The sequence below is a fragment of the Pinus tabuliformis genome, chromosome Q (assembly GCF_031772625.1).
Source record: "Pinus tabuliformis cultivar Carrire ecotype Pingquan chromosome Q, CPIR1, whole genome shotgun sequence".
Lineage (NCBI taxonomy): Eukaryota > Viridiplantae > Streptophyta > Pinopsida > Pinales > Pinaceae > Pinus > Pinus tabuliformis.
The window spans coordinates 1,365,215,405-1,365,234,242 of record NC_142296.1 but is presented as its reverse complement, the minus strand read 5'-3'; the positions used below and the strand labels follow the sequence as shown (position 1 = coordinate 1,365,234,242).

The window sequence follows — 18,838 nt, the reverse complement described above, 5'->3', positions numbered from 1 at the left end:
TGAAGTTCTAACAAGTTGAACCACCTACAACTAACTTGCATGCAGTAGCCTATCATAGAGTCAGTGCGATGAATCAATAATCCTAAAGTGTAATAGGGTGCACCCACCTCAATTTGGACAATAATTATGAAATATTGAGGCTTAGTAGAGATGAAGGGAACATTATTAAGGATAGTGGTACTAGATGGTGGGAGATCATCATCATATAATACAAAGGAAGTTATCTTTCTCCCTCTCAGTACCTGATATCCTCACGGATCTTCCTCTTTCCATGTATATGTGATCTGTCCCATCATCAAGGCTTATGGAGTTGGAGAGGGCAGACATCTCTCTTCCTTTCGATTGCAAGCACTTTGTATTTGTCATGCCATCTTCCTCACTTTGTATCATATAATACAAAGGAAGTTATCTTTTTCCCTCTCAGTACCTGATATCCTCACGGATCTTCTTTCCCTGTATATGTAATTTGTCCCATCATCAAGGCGAATGGAGTTAGAGAGGGATGACATCTCTCTTCCTTTGGATTGCAAGCACTTTGTATATAGTCAAACTGGGAGTGCAACCCTCCCTTTGAAGTTTGAACTATGCCTTCCTAAAACCGTGAACAAGTATGGCATATAGGATGCTTGAGAGAGCCATGTTGAAGGAACTTAGAAAAATGACCCCATTACTTGAGGAAAAGGGTTGTTTTGTCTGAAATAGTACAATTAAATATAGATCTCTGCTCTATTTCTGTCTAGTTTTTGTTTCTTTCTTTTTTTCCTTTAAATATAATTGTTTATATTCTCTGCTTACATACACTCAGGTATTTAATAAAACTACAGTCATTAATGCTAAAACACATGCTCCTATACCATGGGCCAGATTGCTTAAAACTATGTCCTTTGACATCTACGTCAAATTGCAGATATATATTCAGAATTGTATAGCAGGAATGGTCTCTAAAAGTTGCATACTTGTCAACACTAATAAGCTTACTACTACCATAACAGGGCATGGTTCCAACAATTGTTGAAAGTACCACCAATATGTTGGAGGAATGGAGCAAATTGTTGTTGTCTGGTGCAGAAGAAGTTGAAGTGCTTAAGGAGTTCTGCAATCTGACAGCAGATGTTATTTCTCGCACAGCATTTGGTGGCAGTTATGCAGAGGCAAAGAACATTTCCAATTTGCAGGCCCAACAGATGGTTCTTATAGCTGAATTATTTCGCAGTGCTTGTGTTCCAGGTTTCAGGTGACAAATTTGAGTTTTAATTTAATGGCAGCACGATATTTCAATGTCAATTGAGTAAAAAGTATTTTAGATATAACAACTTTTGGATATACACCAATTTTCTTGTTAGATCTTTATTTAATGGTGGCTTCGGAGGGTTTGAACATTTGTTTGTCCTAGGGAGATGGATTTTTGCTACGTTTATTTATCAATCCTGTCAAGCTCAACTGCTTATAGGAACTTTGGACCGTTATCTGTAGTTAGACATGTTGTGTCTTTTTTGTTCCTTATTCACTTGAGGTTTAGTTTTGAAGAGATATTTTATGTTGTACTGGATGATATGACCTTTTTTTTAGGCTTGGCATCAGGGCATGTTCTAGGTCTTCAACATGCCATGCAATGTGCCATGATTTAGAATTTTTTCTAATATCTAGAATTGGCATCTGTAATTTGTTTGAGCGGCTGACTCAACAGGTTTCTGCCTACAAGAAAGAACAGACAACTTTGGAAGTTGGAGAAAGAACTCAGGAAATGCATGAGGCAGGTAATTGAAGCTCGGGAAAGGACTGCTAACATGGAAGAGTCAGGAATCTGTGGTACTGATCTGCTTAGTCTAATGATCTCTCCCCGAAATAAGCAGTTGGGGGACAAACTGCAAGATGTACGCATGACTACAGAAGAAATCATTGATGAATGCAAGACTTTCTACTTCGCAGGACATGAAACTACATCAATCCTGTTGACATGGACCATGATTTTACTGGGAATGCATCAAGACTGGCAGGAACGTGGACGCAAAGAGGTTTTAGAAGTCTGTGGAAAAAATGTTCCGAATGCAGATAGTGTGAATCATCTTAAAATTGTAATGATGGCTTCTGACAAACCTTTATAAGGAAATTCCATATTTTTACTTTATACTTTAAATTAGAATAATGAACTGTAGAATCTTTAACTTCGGGATCAGCTACTTTTAAGAGACAAGAAAAAAGTAGATATTTCAGTCTAGGATCTTAACAGAATTGCTTCACAGGACCTATTGTGAACCAGACGGTAAATCATAGAAAATATAAATTAATTAAACAAGCATATATGTAAATGACCCTAAGAGTATATTATACAACTATTCTTCATTCTCGCACAACTCAGAAGGTTTGACTGGGGACTAAAAATTTTGTACGCATGTTGGCAGGTGGGAATGATTCTACATGAGGCCCTGAGACTTTACCCACCAGCAAACAGTTTACAACGTCAGGCATGCAAGCCAATGAAGCTTGGAAGGCTCTCAATTCCTGCAGGCACTTATCTTGTCCTTCCAATCCTTGCAATCCACCATGATCAATCTTTGTGGGGAAATGATGCAAATGAGTTCAACCCAGCACGATTTAGTGAGGGAATTGCAAAGGCCGTGAAACATCCATTGGCATTTATGCCATTTGGATTTGGTCCAAGGGTCTGTGTGGGACAGAACTTTGCTCTGTTGGAAGCGAAAGTAGTATTAGCCATGATTCTGCAACAATTTTCTTTTGTCACTTCGCCATCTTATGCTCATGCACCTGGCGCGTTTCTCACCACGCGACCCCAACATGGAGCCCAGGTGATCCTCCACATGAACTAACCTCAAAATGGTGATTTTCCAAAAAAAGCATGCACATATTGAATCTAGATTCTAAACCTTCACAGTTTAGGTTGTGCTATTGGATTATATTGTTCAACTTCTTACATATCATATGCAGGTCATAAGTGTGGCTAAATATTTTCTATGTTGCAAATGCCTACAATTTATTGAAATATTTGTGGATCTTATAACTTTCAATAATATAAAAAAAAATTAACCTTTTTGAGGCCAAAGAACCTGGTGGATTTTGTGTAATAAAGCATCCTTGACCTGTATACACAATTTTACATTAAATGGATTAAATGGATTCGTGGATTACAGCTCCCAAGAGTATAATAATGACAAGTTGCGCAGTAAGTCAGATATTAGAAGAATTCCAAGTAACTCAATACATACAAACAATAATGGTGAATCTATTAATACAAATATAAATTAATGGTAATGATGAATCTATTATTACTATTTACATACACATTTAACACCTGAGCCTTTTATATACGCCACTAGGGTTATTACTTACATTACATTGTGCTTCTTTCCGATCTATCTAGAGTTGAGCAATTTTCAGGGAAATAACAATTTTTTGAGGCAGATGATCATAGGACATTCTATTAACAACACGTGGTTTGTCTACTATTTGTAAAATGTGTTTTCAGATCCATAGATTTACCTTTGCTGCAAGGAGACTTATGGTATCATAGGACATTCTATTAACAACACATGTGGTTTGTCTACGATCTGTAAAATGTGTTTTCAGACCCATAGATTTACCTTTGCTGCAAGGAGACTTATGGTATTTAGGGTTTCTTTTTTCAAAGTAGAGGACGATCATCATGACTCATTAGAATTTTTTCTTTATTCTCTGTTAAATGTAATCCTCTTGTACTTCTTTCTTCACTTTTTATGCATGACGTTTTCAGTGTTTTTAATAGCTCGGCTAAACTTAGTATTTGCTGTTTGCTAATAATATGTTCAAACAATTCAAAGTTTAAGTTTTCCTATCATCCATCAAAATAAATAAATATAGAATTACATATGCACATGATTGTGTACAACTATAATCTTTATGATTATCATATGCATTCTTGGAAGTTTTCCTTGTGATTCGAGAGAAGCTGAAGTGAGAGAAAATGTGTTAGAGCATCTTGATGACATATTCAATCTAACATAATGAAGCAAATTTGGTTACTGATCACACCTAGCTCCATGATCCATCAAAGTCATCCATAGATCACACATGACCCCATTGACATGAATTGGCACATTGTAGAGGCAAATCAGCGCACGAGGGGCAAGTATGCCAGAAGTAAGAATTGAACACAAGTAGAGACAATAATGACTATTGACTTTAACCACTTAGGATAGGTCCATTGACGACTACAAAGTTTAGTTCTTCGATTATTAGAACAAATTTTTAAGTTAACAAAATTTTGAAAGCAAAGCTTGCAAAGTTTGATTTGATTTCTTTCCATGCCCATTGTTTCTAATTTTTAACTATTCAACACTAATATTGGTAGTTAGTGTAGATGATAAAACCTCAATTGCAAAAAAATGAGGCATGAAGATTTGTAGTAGAGGAGTTTTATGCAATTATGGTATGTTGGAAAAGCTGAATATTTAAGAGAAAGCTTTGGATTTCTAAATTAATGTCTCTCAAGATGTTGAATTTCAAATTTAGAGATTATTGAATATGCTTACAAAGTAGAGGACTGATATCTTATAATTGCATAATGGATTAATTTTTTAATATGCTTATTGGTATTGTTCATGTTAGCAAGGTTGTTAAAGAATTGTACAATTCTGTTAGGCGTGTTAGCGTTTGAAATTTCACCTCAGGCTGAAAAGGCAAATCTCAAAGCTACATCAAACCATTTCACCTCGTAGCTAGCCCTACGGGGTATGAGAAGGCTCTCTCCGGTCAATCTCAGTAAAATATTCAATGGACAGAGATGACCAATACAGTGACACTGATATTAGGCTAGTAAACTGATAAGGAGGTTGATTTAAAGTTTTTTGGGGTTTTTTGGTGGCAATTGGAGGATCTGCAATTTTAGGGTGCGGGGATTTAACACAGTTTCTGCAGGTGGGTCTTTGGGGCAAGGTAGGAGTTTGTGCTGATGCCTTTAGCTGAGATGGATGATCAAGGAAGAAAAAAGAGAAGCTAAAGAGGGCAAACAATGACTTTGAATCCTCTCTAGACAGTGGAAAACATAAACATTAAACAAATTTGAAAGCTGAGCATGGCAAGCATGAATTCAAACTTTATCACTTCATTTGTTTAATTAGCAGCAGTAAAGAAAGGGATGGAACACATAAACACACTTACAATTACAATAAGAGAACACACCATCAACACAAGAGTCCACAAGAATCCCAATGATGTCTACAAAACCCTGGTCTTCCTTTTCCTCAAATTGCAGAGATACAAGTAAAATATACAATAGGAGCTTTTCCCTCAAGAGTCCAACCCTGAAAATGAGCAAGAGAAGGCATAATATAGATGATCTAACTCCTTTCCCCACCTCTAGGGGTCGAGCTCAGCTTCCTAGGAGCTGTTTCAACTAATTCTAAGCTGAGCACTAGATAATAGGCAGTCAAAACAACTTGCCTCTAAAACTTAGGAAACCTATCCATGCATTAAATATTTACCATTTACATCAAAGAATCTTCTAGAAGTGATGAAGGAGAGTAAAAGCATATAAGTGCCATGAAAATTACACAAAAATCCATCATTTACATGCCTCAAAAGTCAACCAAGATGAAAACAGTGTTTTGCTGGCCGAACTGGTCAAAACAGGCAAAATTCCCTGACTGGTCGCGCACATCACTCTCACTGGTCGCGCACATTCACAGCTCTGTTTGAGGGTCTTCCCGGTGTCCAAATCAGGTGCAAGATAGCTCGTTGGAAAGATCTGCGAGTCTACTTTCCAACCCCACTGGAATTTCTGAATTTGGAGTTGATTTGACCCCTCAAAAGTCATTTCTCCCAAGACAGCTTTCTGCAACTCAAAATAGGGGCAGAAAGTCAAAAATTGCATGTATTTTGAGCTTTTGGAAACCCAAATCTCCATAAAATCTGAAACCCATCCATAGGCAAGTGTATTTTTGCATGACAATTCCAAAAATGCAAAGTTTTCCCCGTTCTGAGTTGCCCCCATGACTGGTCACGCGCGGGGTGAGACCAGTCAAATGGCCAAAACCTGTAAAATTCCCAAAAATGCTAAAAATGCCTCAAAACTCTCAAAATTTCTTGGGTTTGCTGCTAGGAGGATGCTAATGAGTATCATGGTGAGTGAGAGAGGCCTCGGCCAAGATACGGAGTGGATTAGTCTTTTTCTTTCTCTTGCGGGCCTCGGACAACCTCCTCTGGAATATCTTCATCTTTGCCTTGCAAACATGCATCCTCGCCCAGTAGTGGTTTTTCATGTTCCTTAGCAGCCTCTTGTCCTGGTTGGCCTTCTCCAACAGCCTCTCCAAGCGAGCATTCTCCTGAATGAGCAAAGACTCTTGGTCAGCCGGCAATGGGTCACCGGGCCTCCTACGGTTGATGACTCGGTCACTTCGAATCCTCCACAGCTCATCAAGCTCCTTTTCATCCTCTGTACCTCAACCTCTGTAGAAGATGAATGGTCATCACTTTGCTCACAGGTTTCGGTGTCTGACATGGTTTAGGAGCAAAGTGGACAAAGTGAACTGCTGTCTCTGCCTGCAAAAATGCTGAACTCTATGTTGTTTCAAGGGGAAAAAGACACGAGGGAAATGTTAGGGGAGGGATTTTTCAATAAGGAAAGGGAAACATATGAAAACAGGGAATTTTCGAGGGACAATTCACAAAGTGCCAAACATATAATCTCATCTTAGTCACCGGGAAATCATTTGCAAAGAGATATTTTTATTAGGGAAACATAAATGATAATAATTAAGGGAAAGGACATACATGTTCAACAGGGGTATGGGACAGCATAGGTCACTTGCTCATTTGATTTCGCCTTTCAATGTACATCATAAGGCAGTCCTCTGTTTTTCAAGGGATTCATGTACACTTTATGCTAAGGGGAACAAGGGATTCATTTACATTTTGTCAAAAGGAAAAAAGGATTTTATTTCAACAAGGGAATTAGGGGATAGAAGGGAAAAGGGAAAACAGAGTTGGTTGTTTTTTTGGGACACACAACAACATTCCTTTTATCACATATACATAGCAATATTTTCTTTGCTTTTGTTTATATACACAGCCACATTTTGTTTATTTTTGCTGTGTGTATTTTTATATCACAATGGGGGTATTAGGGTTTTGTAATATGTTTGAGGGAGGGGTAGGGTTTAGATATTAGGGGATGGGGAAATTTAGACTTCTTTGCAAATAATAAAAGTAGAGACATAGCATGACTTTTGTGAAGAAAAAGGGGAACAAGGGAGGGCATCAAATGGGACCATGAAAACCTTGAAACAAACATCAAACCCTAGCATTCTGCCTACATTTACAAACAGCTACCAATGTCTTCTTTCCTTGCATTCTTGGAGGTATAATCACAAGCATGAGGATCCACAACCACCATCAACCAACAAAACAATTTGTAGAGAGCCTACCTCAACCCAATTTGCAAGTTTGAAGGAGATTTGAGTGAGTTGGAGGTGAATTTGGCACTTACAGCTCAACTGGTCGCGCACCTCCCAACAGGTCGCGCACGTTGTAATTTAACACTGCAGGAGAGCCTCTGACTGGTCGCGCACCACTTGACTGGTCGCGCACATTCACAGCCTTGTTTGAGGGCCTTCCCGGTGTCGGAATCGGGCGCAGGATAGCTCGTTGGAAAGGTATTTGAGTCTACTTTCCAACCCAAGTGGAATTTTTCAATTTGGAGTTGATTTGACCTGTCAAAAATCAAATCTCCCAAGACTGGTCAAAAAGTGCCCAATGAGGCTGCCTCAAGGAAGAGTGTTGTTGCAGTCAACTTTTGAATACCTTCCTCAACCCCAAATTGAGCTCATGATAGCTCATTGGAAAGCTCTTTGTGTCTAGTTATCATTTTACCCATCGAGCAAGTCATTTGGTTAACCAAGCTAGGAGAAAACTTGATTTTCCCAAGGTCACTTCAGAGGTGCTTTTGATTCTCCTAAGGCAACGGTATTCTTGACATTTCTCTCAAACCATGACACCTGTGCAAAAAGTGAAGGAGGTTTCTCTTCCTTGGCATGTTTTGGACAAAAACCTCTCTCAGTTTTGCAAAATTCATCTTTGATTGCTTAGAACCATCATTTTAGTGAAACTTGACCCGATGTGTGGAACGAGGAATTTGGTCGAAATGAAGCGGAATGAAGGGGATAGGGGGCTTCTAAATTCTTGGGGAAGTAGGGGAAAGTGGAATCTCGGAGATTGAGTGAGAGGAAGGGGTCCAAAAGGGCGAAACACAGGCCCAACCTAGAAAATTGCCAGGTTGTAGCTAGAAACTAGGGTTTGTGCAAAAATGAGGAATTTGGGGGATCTGAGTGTTGGGAAGTGTTTGATAAGGTACATTAAGGATAGGGGAAGGTGTATGAATATCAGGAAACAAGTTTTGCCAGTGATTTGGCCGCCCAAGAGAAATTGCCATCAAAACCCTAGGAGAGGGAAATGACCTTGCCTAGGAGCAATTGAAGCATGAACAAGGTGTAAAATGACTCATTAGACACTGACATGACGATGAAAAACCTCTGAATGATGATACACTCAGTTGAATGATGACATAGACTGACATTTGGGCAAACCCTAGACCTAATGCCTAGTGACCAAATTTTGCTTGAAGACTCACTGAAATGACAAAATTTGACCTTGACACTCTGAGATCACTTTGTAAGAGCATATTTGATCACTGTAGGAAGGCTGGAAAGGCTGACACTAACAAGGCGGACACACACAAAACAAAGGCCTATTATCACCTCAGCCCAAGTCCCCACTTTTTAAGCCCAACTCCTACCAAAAGGCTATAGGAGGCTTGTTGTGGAGGACTCTAGCCAACCAAAACAAGAACAGTGCCTTTCAATGGGGTCAAAAAGCTAAAGTGAGAGAGTTTTGAATGTTATCCTGCTGATTTACTATGAAAAATATGCCTAAAATACACAAAAACAACAAGAAATACACCAAATACTAATAAGATATGCCAAATAAGTAGTTAAATTTGATGTAAAAAAAAATATGCAAACCAGATACATAAATATTTCTATGAATAAAGCCTCAAGGGAATTTCTATATAAAGGAACTTGTTTCCTTGTTTTCATAGGTTTTTGATTTCTACCGAAGTCAGCAAGCTAACCTCTTGAAAACTCACCCCAAAAGTTTGTAAACACTTTTAGATCTTGGATCCAGGGGTGGGAAGGCTAGAAGGTAGAAGATTAGTCTATTTAGACCACCTCTAAGCCTTCAAACTTGCAATAAATTGAATTTCAAATAAGCTACAAGTTCAGTTTATGATGTTTTGAGGTCAAAACCCCATCGATATGCAACCTAAAAAATTATTTTAGTTAATAATAAAACTTTTAAAAGTTGAAATAAACAATTCTAAACTACAGATTTAATATATAAACTATTAAAAGGAATATGAACTAAAACAAGGTGAAATTGGATACTTATTTGAAATAAAAGCACATTGTTCAGTGAAAATGTCAGGGTAAAAAGTTTGCTACAACTATGCTATTTGACATATCTACACACATAAAGTTGATATGCCCTCTCCAAATATGGAAAAACAAGCTCAATAAAATAGATATATCAATTTCTTGGTTAAGATATAAGTTTATGTTCTTATTCTCCAAGAATTACTAGCTACATAAAATAATAAATTTGCAGCAAGCTAGTATACGAATTAAAAACAGGGAAAAATGGTTTTTTGAATATAATATAGTCGAGGAGTGAAGCTTACCTCTGCGTTTTTACCTTAACACTTTGTAAAGTTGTGATCACAACCCAACCTTTGTTAACTTTCTCTTTTGAGTCTAGCAAGAAGGAGTTGGAGGTGAATTTATCCTTCTCTCTTAGCCATGAACTACCTACAGGAAGATAAATCTCACTAGGAATATCAACTCACTCAAGATGCCCTCATCAAAATAGCAACAATAGTACCAATAGCCGACAATTTGGGTTCAAGATTCCCCCTAGAGGACTTATCCAAGGCTTGGGCCTTGAACTCCCCTTCCACATGGCCATTTGTCCCTTAATGGATTGCTACAATGATCTTGTTATGAAAGATATACACCTGCAAAATATTCCTATAAAGCACAATGATAGAGGAAAAAACTAATAAGGAAAAAATACATAAAATTCAACTCAATACGCCAAGTATGTTTTACAAACTGGTTTCTTTTATTATGGCATTAAATGATTTCACAATCAACAACCTCAAATAGGAGGAGGAGCTTTCCCTCTTCCATTAAAATAATCAAGTCTTGACTTGTCATCCATAGGTTGGAAACTAAGTCAACTCATGAAAATAATATTTTTTTAGATTGTGTTTTCTCACAAAGGTGGGTTGAATTGCCTCAAAAGTCCCAAGAAGGTCCATCAATCCTCTTGCTAGCGGTCCAAAAGGTCAACAAATGAAGAATAGTAGCACTTGGGAGCTCATTATTTTTCTTAAAATCGAAACGCTCCTCTCCACAAGTAGATAGTAACTCAACTTGGTCTCCTTATCTTAGAAATCAACTTGGTCCGAAAAAATAATATTTTTGATTCACAACAACTAAAATTTTGTCCATGTTATAGTCCTTTTAGTTCAAGATGTCTTAATGTTCTCTTTGACTATTTAATAACTACCTTATCCATTTCAATGGCTAATTACTTTGACTTTTCCATGAATAATTACTCAATTTCACCACATTTTTCTAGCTCTCCAATGTTTAGTTGATTTGGCCAAGCATTCCACCTCATTTGAGTATTGGTTTCCATGGCATAACTTGTCATATGCCCTGTTAGCTCCATGTGTCCTTAGCACAATGACATCTCCTTGGTCAAACCTCCATAATGATGGTCAAACTAAATATCTCTAATGTCCTTGAGGAACTCAAAAACTAAAACATTGGTTTTATTCCTCTTGTTGAGTAGACCACATTGGACATGATGCATGTCTAAATCAACCTAACACTCTAGTTATTTTTCCAACTGGTACCCTGAAGTACTTGTTCACCAACTTTGACTAGTCATATCTTGAGCATGCCTTCACCAAATGGATAAATTCCACATGGCATGAATCCTCTCATCAAGATTTGCAATCTAGGACCATGTTGAATTTTTGACTTCAAGGACCCCTTTGCATTGGGAAATGTGAACTACCATGGGACACATGAATTGTTGTTGACTTTGAGACTACCATGTATGAGAAACATTCAAGGGATATTACACCAAATCCAAGGCAACCCACAAATTCAATAAAATCATAATCATGTGGAAAGACATAGGTGCACCCAACATGGGTTGGAGGAAGGTTCCTCTAGAAATATGAGTCCCCATATAAGTTCATCATAGGTCCTTCAATCTTAGCAAGGACGAAAGGAGCATATATGAACTCAAAGGGATGAAACAAATCCTTCAAACCCATAAATGGATCCCATGTTGACTAGCCCTCACATGTCAGCTCCCAAGCAAATAACATTAGAGTTTTTAGTTTATTTTTTATTCTTTTAAGGATATTTTCCACCTATTTGAAACCCTAAAAATAAAATATTCTATTTATATTACTACTCGTAATTTGTAGACTATATAGTTGTATAAGTTATTAATTACTTTCAGGTTGTATAACACATAATAATGCTAGCAAAAAATGTTTGACACATCATAATTTCAATTTTCAATTTTTTATTATCCTAACATGAAACCTTTGAGACAATATGTAGATAATCATGTTTAGTGTACAATGGATGGTGTTTCATTAATAATATAATTAGATCATTCACATCCAACTCTAGGTGAATAGTCGTCTTAGAACAATATGATACATAAACTCTAACATGTTCTCAAATAATGTACAATATTCATTTACCATTGTAACTAGAAGCAAATTTTTAGATTTTAAGGAAAATTTCAAGGAAGACAACAAATTGATCATGACGTAGAGTTGAAATATTCAAATGATGAGCATGTTGAACCATTTTTAGACATGTAGTTAGACCTACTCTACATCATTATCAATAGACTAATCATTGAAAAGAAACTCCATTTTGTATTTAAAATTATACTTTTTGTATAAAGCATGATGTGTCATGATTTTAGTTTTCATATTTATAAATTATTTAATGATTTCAGTTCCATCATTTTGATTTTTATCTTTGAATATGTTTTTAAAATTATATATATATATATATATATATATATATATATATATATATATATATGTGGCATTTCTCCACCATATATGTTTCCTAGTTTTCTAGTGGAGTTGTATTTGGATCCATATCCATTTCCATTTCTTGGTAACTTAGGGGTGGAGGACCCATGGTTTTCTTGTGTCCATTTTATTTATATGGTCATATTGCATAGAATAGATACTTTTCCTAATGAAAAGCTTTCCTTTATCATGGACTTCTAGAATTTGACACAACATATAAGGGGGTTTCAACATGATCATGGTTTGACACTCCTTGGTTGAGGGGGTTATGGTATATCATGCTTCTATGACTACATTTGATAAAGAGGTCACTTGATTTGAGTGAATACCATACTTCATGATGAATCTCCAACACTCGACATTATTTTCAATTCATTTTCAACCCATTGGAAGATGAGTGATGATATGGCACCTTTCCTTGAGCACATTCTTCATTTTTTTTTTTGTGTATTTTAATGTATTTTACCCTAATTCAACTTGGTTGTCATCATATATATAGAGGGAAGTCAAATTTACAAGGTTCATTGTCACACACACTCATTTTCCTATTGTAAAAAGGAGTGCACCCTAGCTCTTTTCTCTTTCTTGGAAGAAATGAATCACCAGGATACTGAATTGTCTTGGGAAAGATAAAATTGGATGGATGGGCTTTCTTCAGATTGATGAAGTGATGCTTTGGTGAATGGTGCTAATTTTTTGTGAGTATTTTTCTTCCAATTTTCTAATGTTGTAGAATTTGGGTTTTATGAAGTATTCATGATATGTTGCACCTTTATTGGCTTTAAAATCTCCATATGCAAGATTTGTCACCAAGTGTCCATCAAGGAAACTTAGAATAGCATTCCTTGACATTAAATTTCCTCTTTGTGAAAGTTGTTAGAGTTAAATTTAGAGGTTTTCCCCTCTTTCTCTCTCCATTCATGGTCTTCCATTTTCACCTCGCCATTTTGACTCCATATACCGAATTGATTGAAGGAACTAGTCATTGTGTGTCAATCTTCCCTAAAGTTTATCTTTCCTTATTATTTATTGTAAATTAGGGTTATGGTTTTGCGACATCTACATTAAATAGCATAAAACACCTTAAAACGTCCTCTCCCCTCCACAGGCCATGGATGGGACTTTTATGAAAGTTACAGGACGAATTGTGGCTTTAACAACCCAATTTTTCAATTCTGGAAAATTATGCATTTTTAACAAATTGGCCCCAAAAATCCTTTCGTATCTTCCTAACCATGGACAATTTTGAAAAAATGTTCATACGGAGCCTAATTTGTCATAATTTCAATAGGAAAAATGTCTTGGAATTTTCTAATTCAACTCTATTCTCTCGGAAATTGTGCATGAAGTTGATTGTGGGGTTACTTTTACAAATCTAGGTTTAACATGATTTTAAACAAATTTGCCTCAAAGACCCTTCGGATCTCCAAAACCGTGACAATTTTTATAAAACCATTTGAGGCTTAGTTAGTTTCCTATACTGGAAACAAAATTTGTGTTTTAGAATTTTGAGGTTTGCTTTCATTTGCACATAAATAGAGGACAAAGTTAACAGTTTGAAAATTGTATGAATTTTGGGCTGATTTATTAATTTTATTTTAGAAATCCACACGTGCGACCTAGGCTCTTTCTAACTCATGTGGAGGTGTTAAAACATAATTTTGGACAAAAACATTTCTCAAATTTTCACGAAAATGTGTCAACATGTCGAAGCCCCAAAATTGGTGCAGGGACCCAACACTAGTGCGGGAATAGATCATTGAACGATAAGCATGCCTTTGACTATCAACTTACTCCAAAATAGTCTTGAATAGATGTTTGTATTGCTAGCTAACATTTTCCTTCATGGCAAGCTTGGATGATGAAGCAGTCCACATCCTTGGTGTAGGAATGTGAGTGCAGGATCAAGGCCAGTTGTCATGCACTTAGCAATCATTGTTGCCATATACATTTTTAGACCCGCATGCACTCAAATAATCATCAATAATTTTTTTAATGTTAAATATTGTTGAAACAAGGGAAATGTGCCAAATAATAAATATTTGTTTTATAATGCACAAAATGACAATAGTAACTGCAGGAACTAAGTGAAAGCATGAGGAATTTCAGAGCAAAAAGTGATGTAAACTAAACAAAATGGAAGCCTGTCAGTGCTCTCGTTTTCTTAGAAGGCACCAGGCATGAAAAAATGTGTCATCACGGTTCTTTTATATAACACAATGTACCGGTGCTTTTTATGTTATAGATGCACCGATTTTTTGAATAAGATTTTCTGTTTTTTGGAAACATTGACCAGTGACAGTGCAATTATTGTAATTTTTAAAATTCGTTATTCATCAAAAAATTGACATATATCTTCTAACAACATTCATATAAATTAAAATTTGATTAGTGTATTTGTATATGATGTTTGGATTAATTTGTTACATTATCATATTTCACATCACTTCATTATAATATTTAATCATCCATATATTTAATTAGTGGTGTAACATTTTACGACGACATTGAATAACACAATAGAATAAATTAAAATGTGTTTGATTATATATCAATAATATGTTATTTTTCATACAAATTGGGGTTATTATTGGTAACCCCTTGTCTTTCAATTGGGACATTATGTCCATTACATTAAACAAAATGTCTGATTTTCATGGACAATTATTTCAAAAAATACAACATGTTGCATTGATATCCAAATCGACCATCATTTTTCATTGGAAATGTTGTTAGTGATCGAGTTACTTCTATGACTTGGGTTATTTGGAGGAATGTTTTATTGATTGCAGAAATTTTCTTTTTCTTCTTGATCTTGCAGTTCCATTTGCAAACATAAAAATAAAGTGTAATGACTGTATCTACATCGGTGAGAATAATGTAAATTGAAAAAATAATATACATCAATGTACATTGAATAACAATGTACCATAGCAAGAAGTGACTCATAAATTGTGCACATGGTTTCAAAACCAAGTCTCATGCCTTGTTGCAACAAGGCTTCTGCTGGCATAGTTCCATACTTTATTTCTTGCATGTTTTAAACCCCATTATAAATCATAGATTTCATATAGAGGATTTTTTTGTTCTATTAATTGTAAACTCAAATAAATAAAACAACATGAATACTTAACAAATTCCACAATTAATTTTTGATAAAAACATATACTCTCAACCCTTATTTAACCCAATGTCAATCAATTCTTCCAATGACTCTTCTTTGTATGTTAGCACCTATTTGAATACATTCACGGATGGTTGTTGTAAAACAACTTAAAATATACAAAAGTGAAACCTTGAATTGTTATAAGGAAGCATTAACAATTACTCACAAACTTTGAAATCAACCATTTTCTTCCTTGTCGTCCTATTTTGTGTGCTGAATGAGTTCCATCTTATTTTCTTTTCTGCAAGAAAATACTTGAAAATTAACATTTAATGCTAAATTATTTTTTTATATGTACAAAGTCAATCATGATTATGTACATTTGAAGCATGTTTTTGTTGAGACGACTCCTCCTATGATGCAATTATGTTCATTTCTTTGACCATCTCCTTATACATTTTTTTGGACATTCCTACTGGCATGTTTCACAAATCAATGCATTGATCATTTGAAATTTTCATAATTTTCTTGAAAAAAGTAATAAACTATTTTTATAATGATATATGAAAGCTAAATATAACAAAATTGTTATTAATAAATGAATGTTTTGTAATACTATATACATATAATTCTAGAAAATCATTTTACAAAATTATGAATATTAATTTTTGAATTATTTTGTTGTTGTATGTTTTTGGTATTGCAAGTTGTTGAAAATGCAACAAGATGATGGAGCTTAGTGGAAAGGAGTCGCCTTTACTAAGTGGGCCCGCAGGCTATTTTTGGTGCAAAGTCTATTTTTAGACTATGTCTATTTTTAGACATATGGATCATGGTCTATGAATTGCAGGATGTTGTTTATGGATGATTGGTCATGTTGGGAAAAATAGATGGAATTCTATTTTTTGTTCACAGTGGAGTGATCAGAGCCTATTTTTAGATTGCCAAGCTAAAAATAGAAACAGTCAAATATTATTAGCCCTTAGTAATATTTGGACTCTAAACATTATCCTATTCTCATGGAGCACTTCAGTTCGAGCTACGGATGTGGCACATGCAACTGACAAAAGGAATCACATGGTTTCTTATGTGTTAGTTGAGCTATTGCATGGAGGACTTCAGTTAGAACTCATGCATGTGAGTTCCAGTTAGAACTCATGCATGTGAGTTCTGTGGAGTTGGATGTGGAGTTGATGGAGTTGTGTTCAGTTTGACTTAGTTGAACTAGTTGTATTTAGTCTAACTAAAGAATACACTAGTGATGAGTTGTTTGAATTGATTGTTAATTAATTCACTAATTATTAACTCATAAAGAAACTAAAGAATACATCAGTTAACTTAGTGCATGGACAATTCAACAGAGACAGGTGTTAGAGGTAAGTGAAAGGGTGAGTTGTGACTATCAGTTGTGCATGAGATTTGTACAATGCATGGATTGAGTAATGCCAATGAGGATTGCGCAGTGTGGGCCAATATCAAGGCAATTGTAGCTTGTGCTCACGTGATTCTCTTGCAGGATCGTGCAGTGGAGGCAGGCAAAGCAGCGGAGGAGATTTGAACATGTGACTTGTTCAGATCTGAGCTAGTTTTGTGTGTAACAGGTGGAGATAGTATTGAGTACTTGTGAGGAGTATTGTACTATGTATTGTTACATGTTCTTAGTCATTATAATATACAGATAGTGTGGGGTTTTCAGTTGTATGTTTTCCCCGGGTTACATATTGTGTTAATGTGTACATGCGATTGATGTTTCATTATTTTTTATGCTCCTAAATTGATGATCAACGTAGAGGAGGTTATGTATTATGCATGTATTCCGCAATAGTGTATAATCGGGATAATCTCTGTGAATAAGTGTTTATTATTCAAAATTTCTACATGGTATCAGAGCTGATTGATTTGTAGAAAAGGTTCTACAGGATATCAAAGCGAGGATTGATCATCAGATCTATTATTCAGAAAGTGTTTACATTTTATTTCTTTAGGTAGAGTCTGTAATCGGGCTAGGTAGCCTCTGGATTCATCCTTCTTTTGGAAGCTGAGATATCTGGTGAATGCCCATACAATGAATCTCTATACAAGAAATACTTTGTTCTCACGAATTTTAGATCAGAAGCGGTTGAGTTTTGAGTTGGTGGAATGGCGCTCAAGGATAAACTCAGAAACATCTAAGTGTGAGAATGGAGACAATATGCCCCAGTATCTCACGAAATTCACCCAATGTTGGGATGAGCTGGGAAGTGTGGAGGTGACTGTCGATGATGAGGACTTGGTGAGCTTGGCTCTCCTTGGTCTTTTGAAGAGTTGGCATTCTTATCAGGACTCTGTCAATGGTTAAGAGAAATTGCCAGGATGGGAGAGAATTTGGTTGGATCTTGTGCAAGAAGAGATCCGATGGAGCACTAGAGACAGTTCTTCATCCATGCATGATGAGGAGAACTATGCCTTAGCGAGTAAGGCGAAGAAGGGGAAGGAGAAGGGTTCTCTTTCCGAATCCAGTTCTTCCTATAATGGGAAGAAGGTTGACAAGTCGAAGGTGAGATGATTTCGTTGTCATGAGTTGGGCCATTATGCTACTAATTGCCCAAAGAAGAAATCCAAGAAGGGATCCGGGGAAGGATCTGAAGGTGAGGCACTTGCTTCACAATTTGAGTTGGATTTCACACTCTTCGCATGCATGGTTTCATCCATGGTGGGAAGTGGTTGGTTTCTTGATAGTGGAGCTTCTTTCCACATGACCGATGACAAAAGTTTGTTCAGTACTTTGGAGGAGAAAGATCTCCAGATACTCATAGGGATGGGTAATGATGAGAAGTATAGTGTCTCAGGTGTAGGCACGGTTATTTTTCAGAGGGAGCATGGAACTCGCCTTACCTTGACTGATGTCAAGTATGTACCAAGACTGAAGAGAAACTTGGTGTCGACCGCGATGCTGGAAGACAGAGGCTATGATGTAGTCTTCAGTAAGGGAAAGGTTTTCCTTAGACACATCATCACTAGACAGGTGAAGCAGATTGGTTCACGGGTCAAGAACATGTATGCTCTTGGGGTTCAAGATGCATGCAAAGCCTTGAGCAGCGAGGCAACTGATGGAGACTTAGTGGTTGAGAGGGAGGGTATATTACCTCTCAACATGCAGAGCCAGAAGAAGTCTCAGACGATTGTGGAGGAGCCACGATTGGTGCAGCAGCTTCAGGAGGTTGTGGAATAGCCACAACAAGGGAAGCTGAGAGGAGATCAAGTAGATACATCTACTCATGTAGAGACCTCTAGTAGGGGGAAACTTCGAGCCAGGTGGGCTGAGGGATCACATGCAGCCATACCTCCAGGTAGGAGGTGGGTGATGTGGATTGATCGTCCCAAGGAGGAGGGGCAAGATCCTTGAGGTACCCAACCTCTTGGATGAGACCTTGCTACGGGAACCCCAATGTGGAGTAGCAGGAACTGACTGATTAGGTAGAGACAGATGCGGATGGAGCGGCAGAGAGAGCGACAGTGTAGGGAATCCCAGGACAGCGCATAGCTAGTAGGTTGCAACAATGCGAGAG

At 36.7% G+C, this 18,838-nt stretch overlaps 1 protein-coding gene across 1 annotated transcript in view; it reads left to right on the top strand.

Annotated features, from left to right (window-relative positions):
• The window catches only part of LOC149224999 (cytochrome P450 734A1-like), a 142,778-nt gene extending 139,729 nt beyond the window's left edge, over positions 1–3,049 (top strand). The window contains exons 3-5 of the mRNA XM_089386397.1: positions 993–1,234; positions 1,688–2,075; positions 2,403–3,049. Of these exons, the coding sequence (XP_089242523.1) occupies positions 993–1,234; positions 1,688–2,075; positions 2,403–2,828 (1,056 nt within the window). The 3' untranslated portion in view covers positions 2,829–3,049. The remainder of the gene's footprint in view (positions 1–992; positions 1,235–1,687; positions 2,076–2,402) is intronic.
• The last annotated feature ends 15,789 nt before the right edge of the window (positions 3,050–18,838 follow it).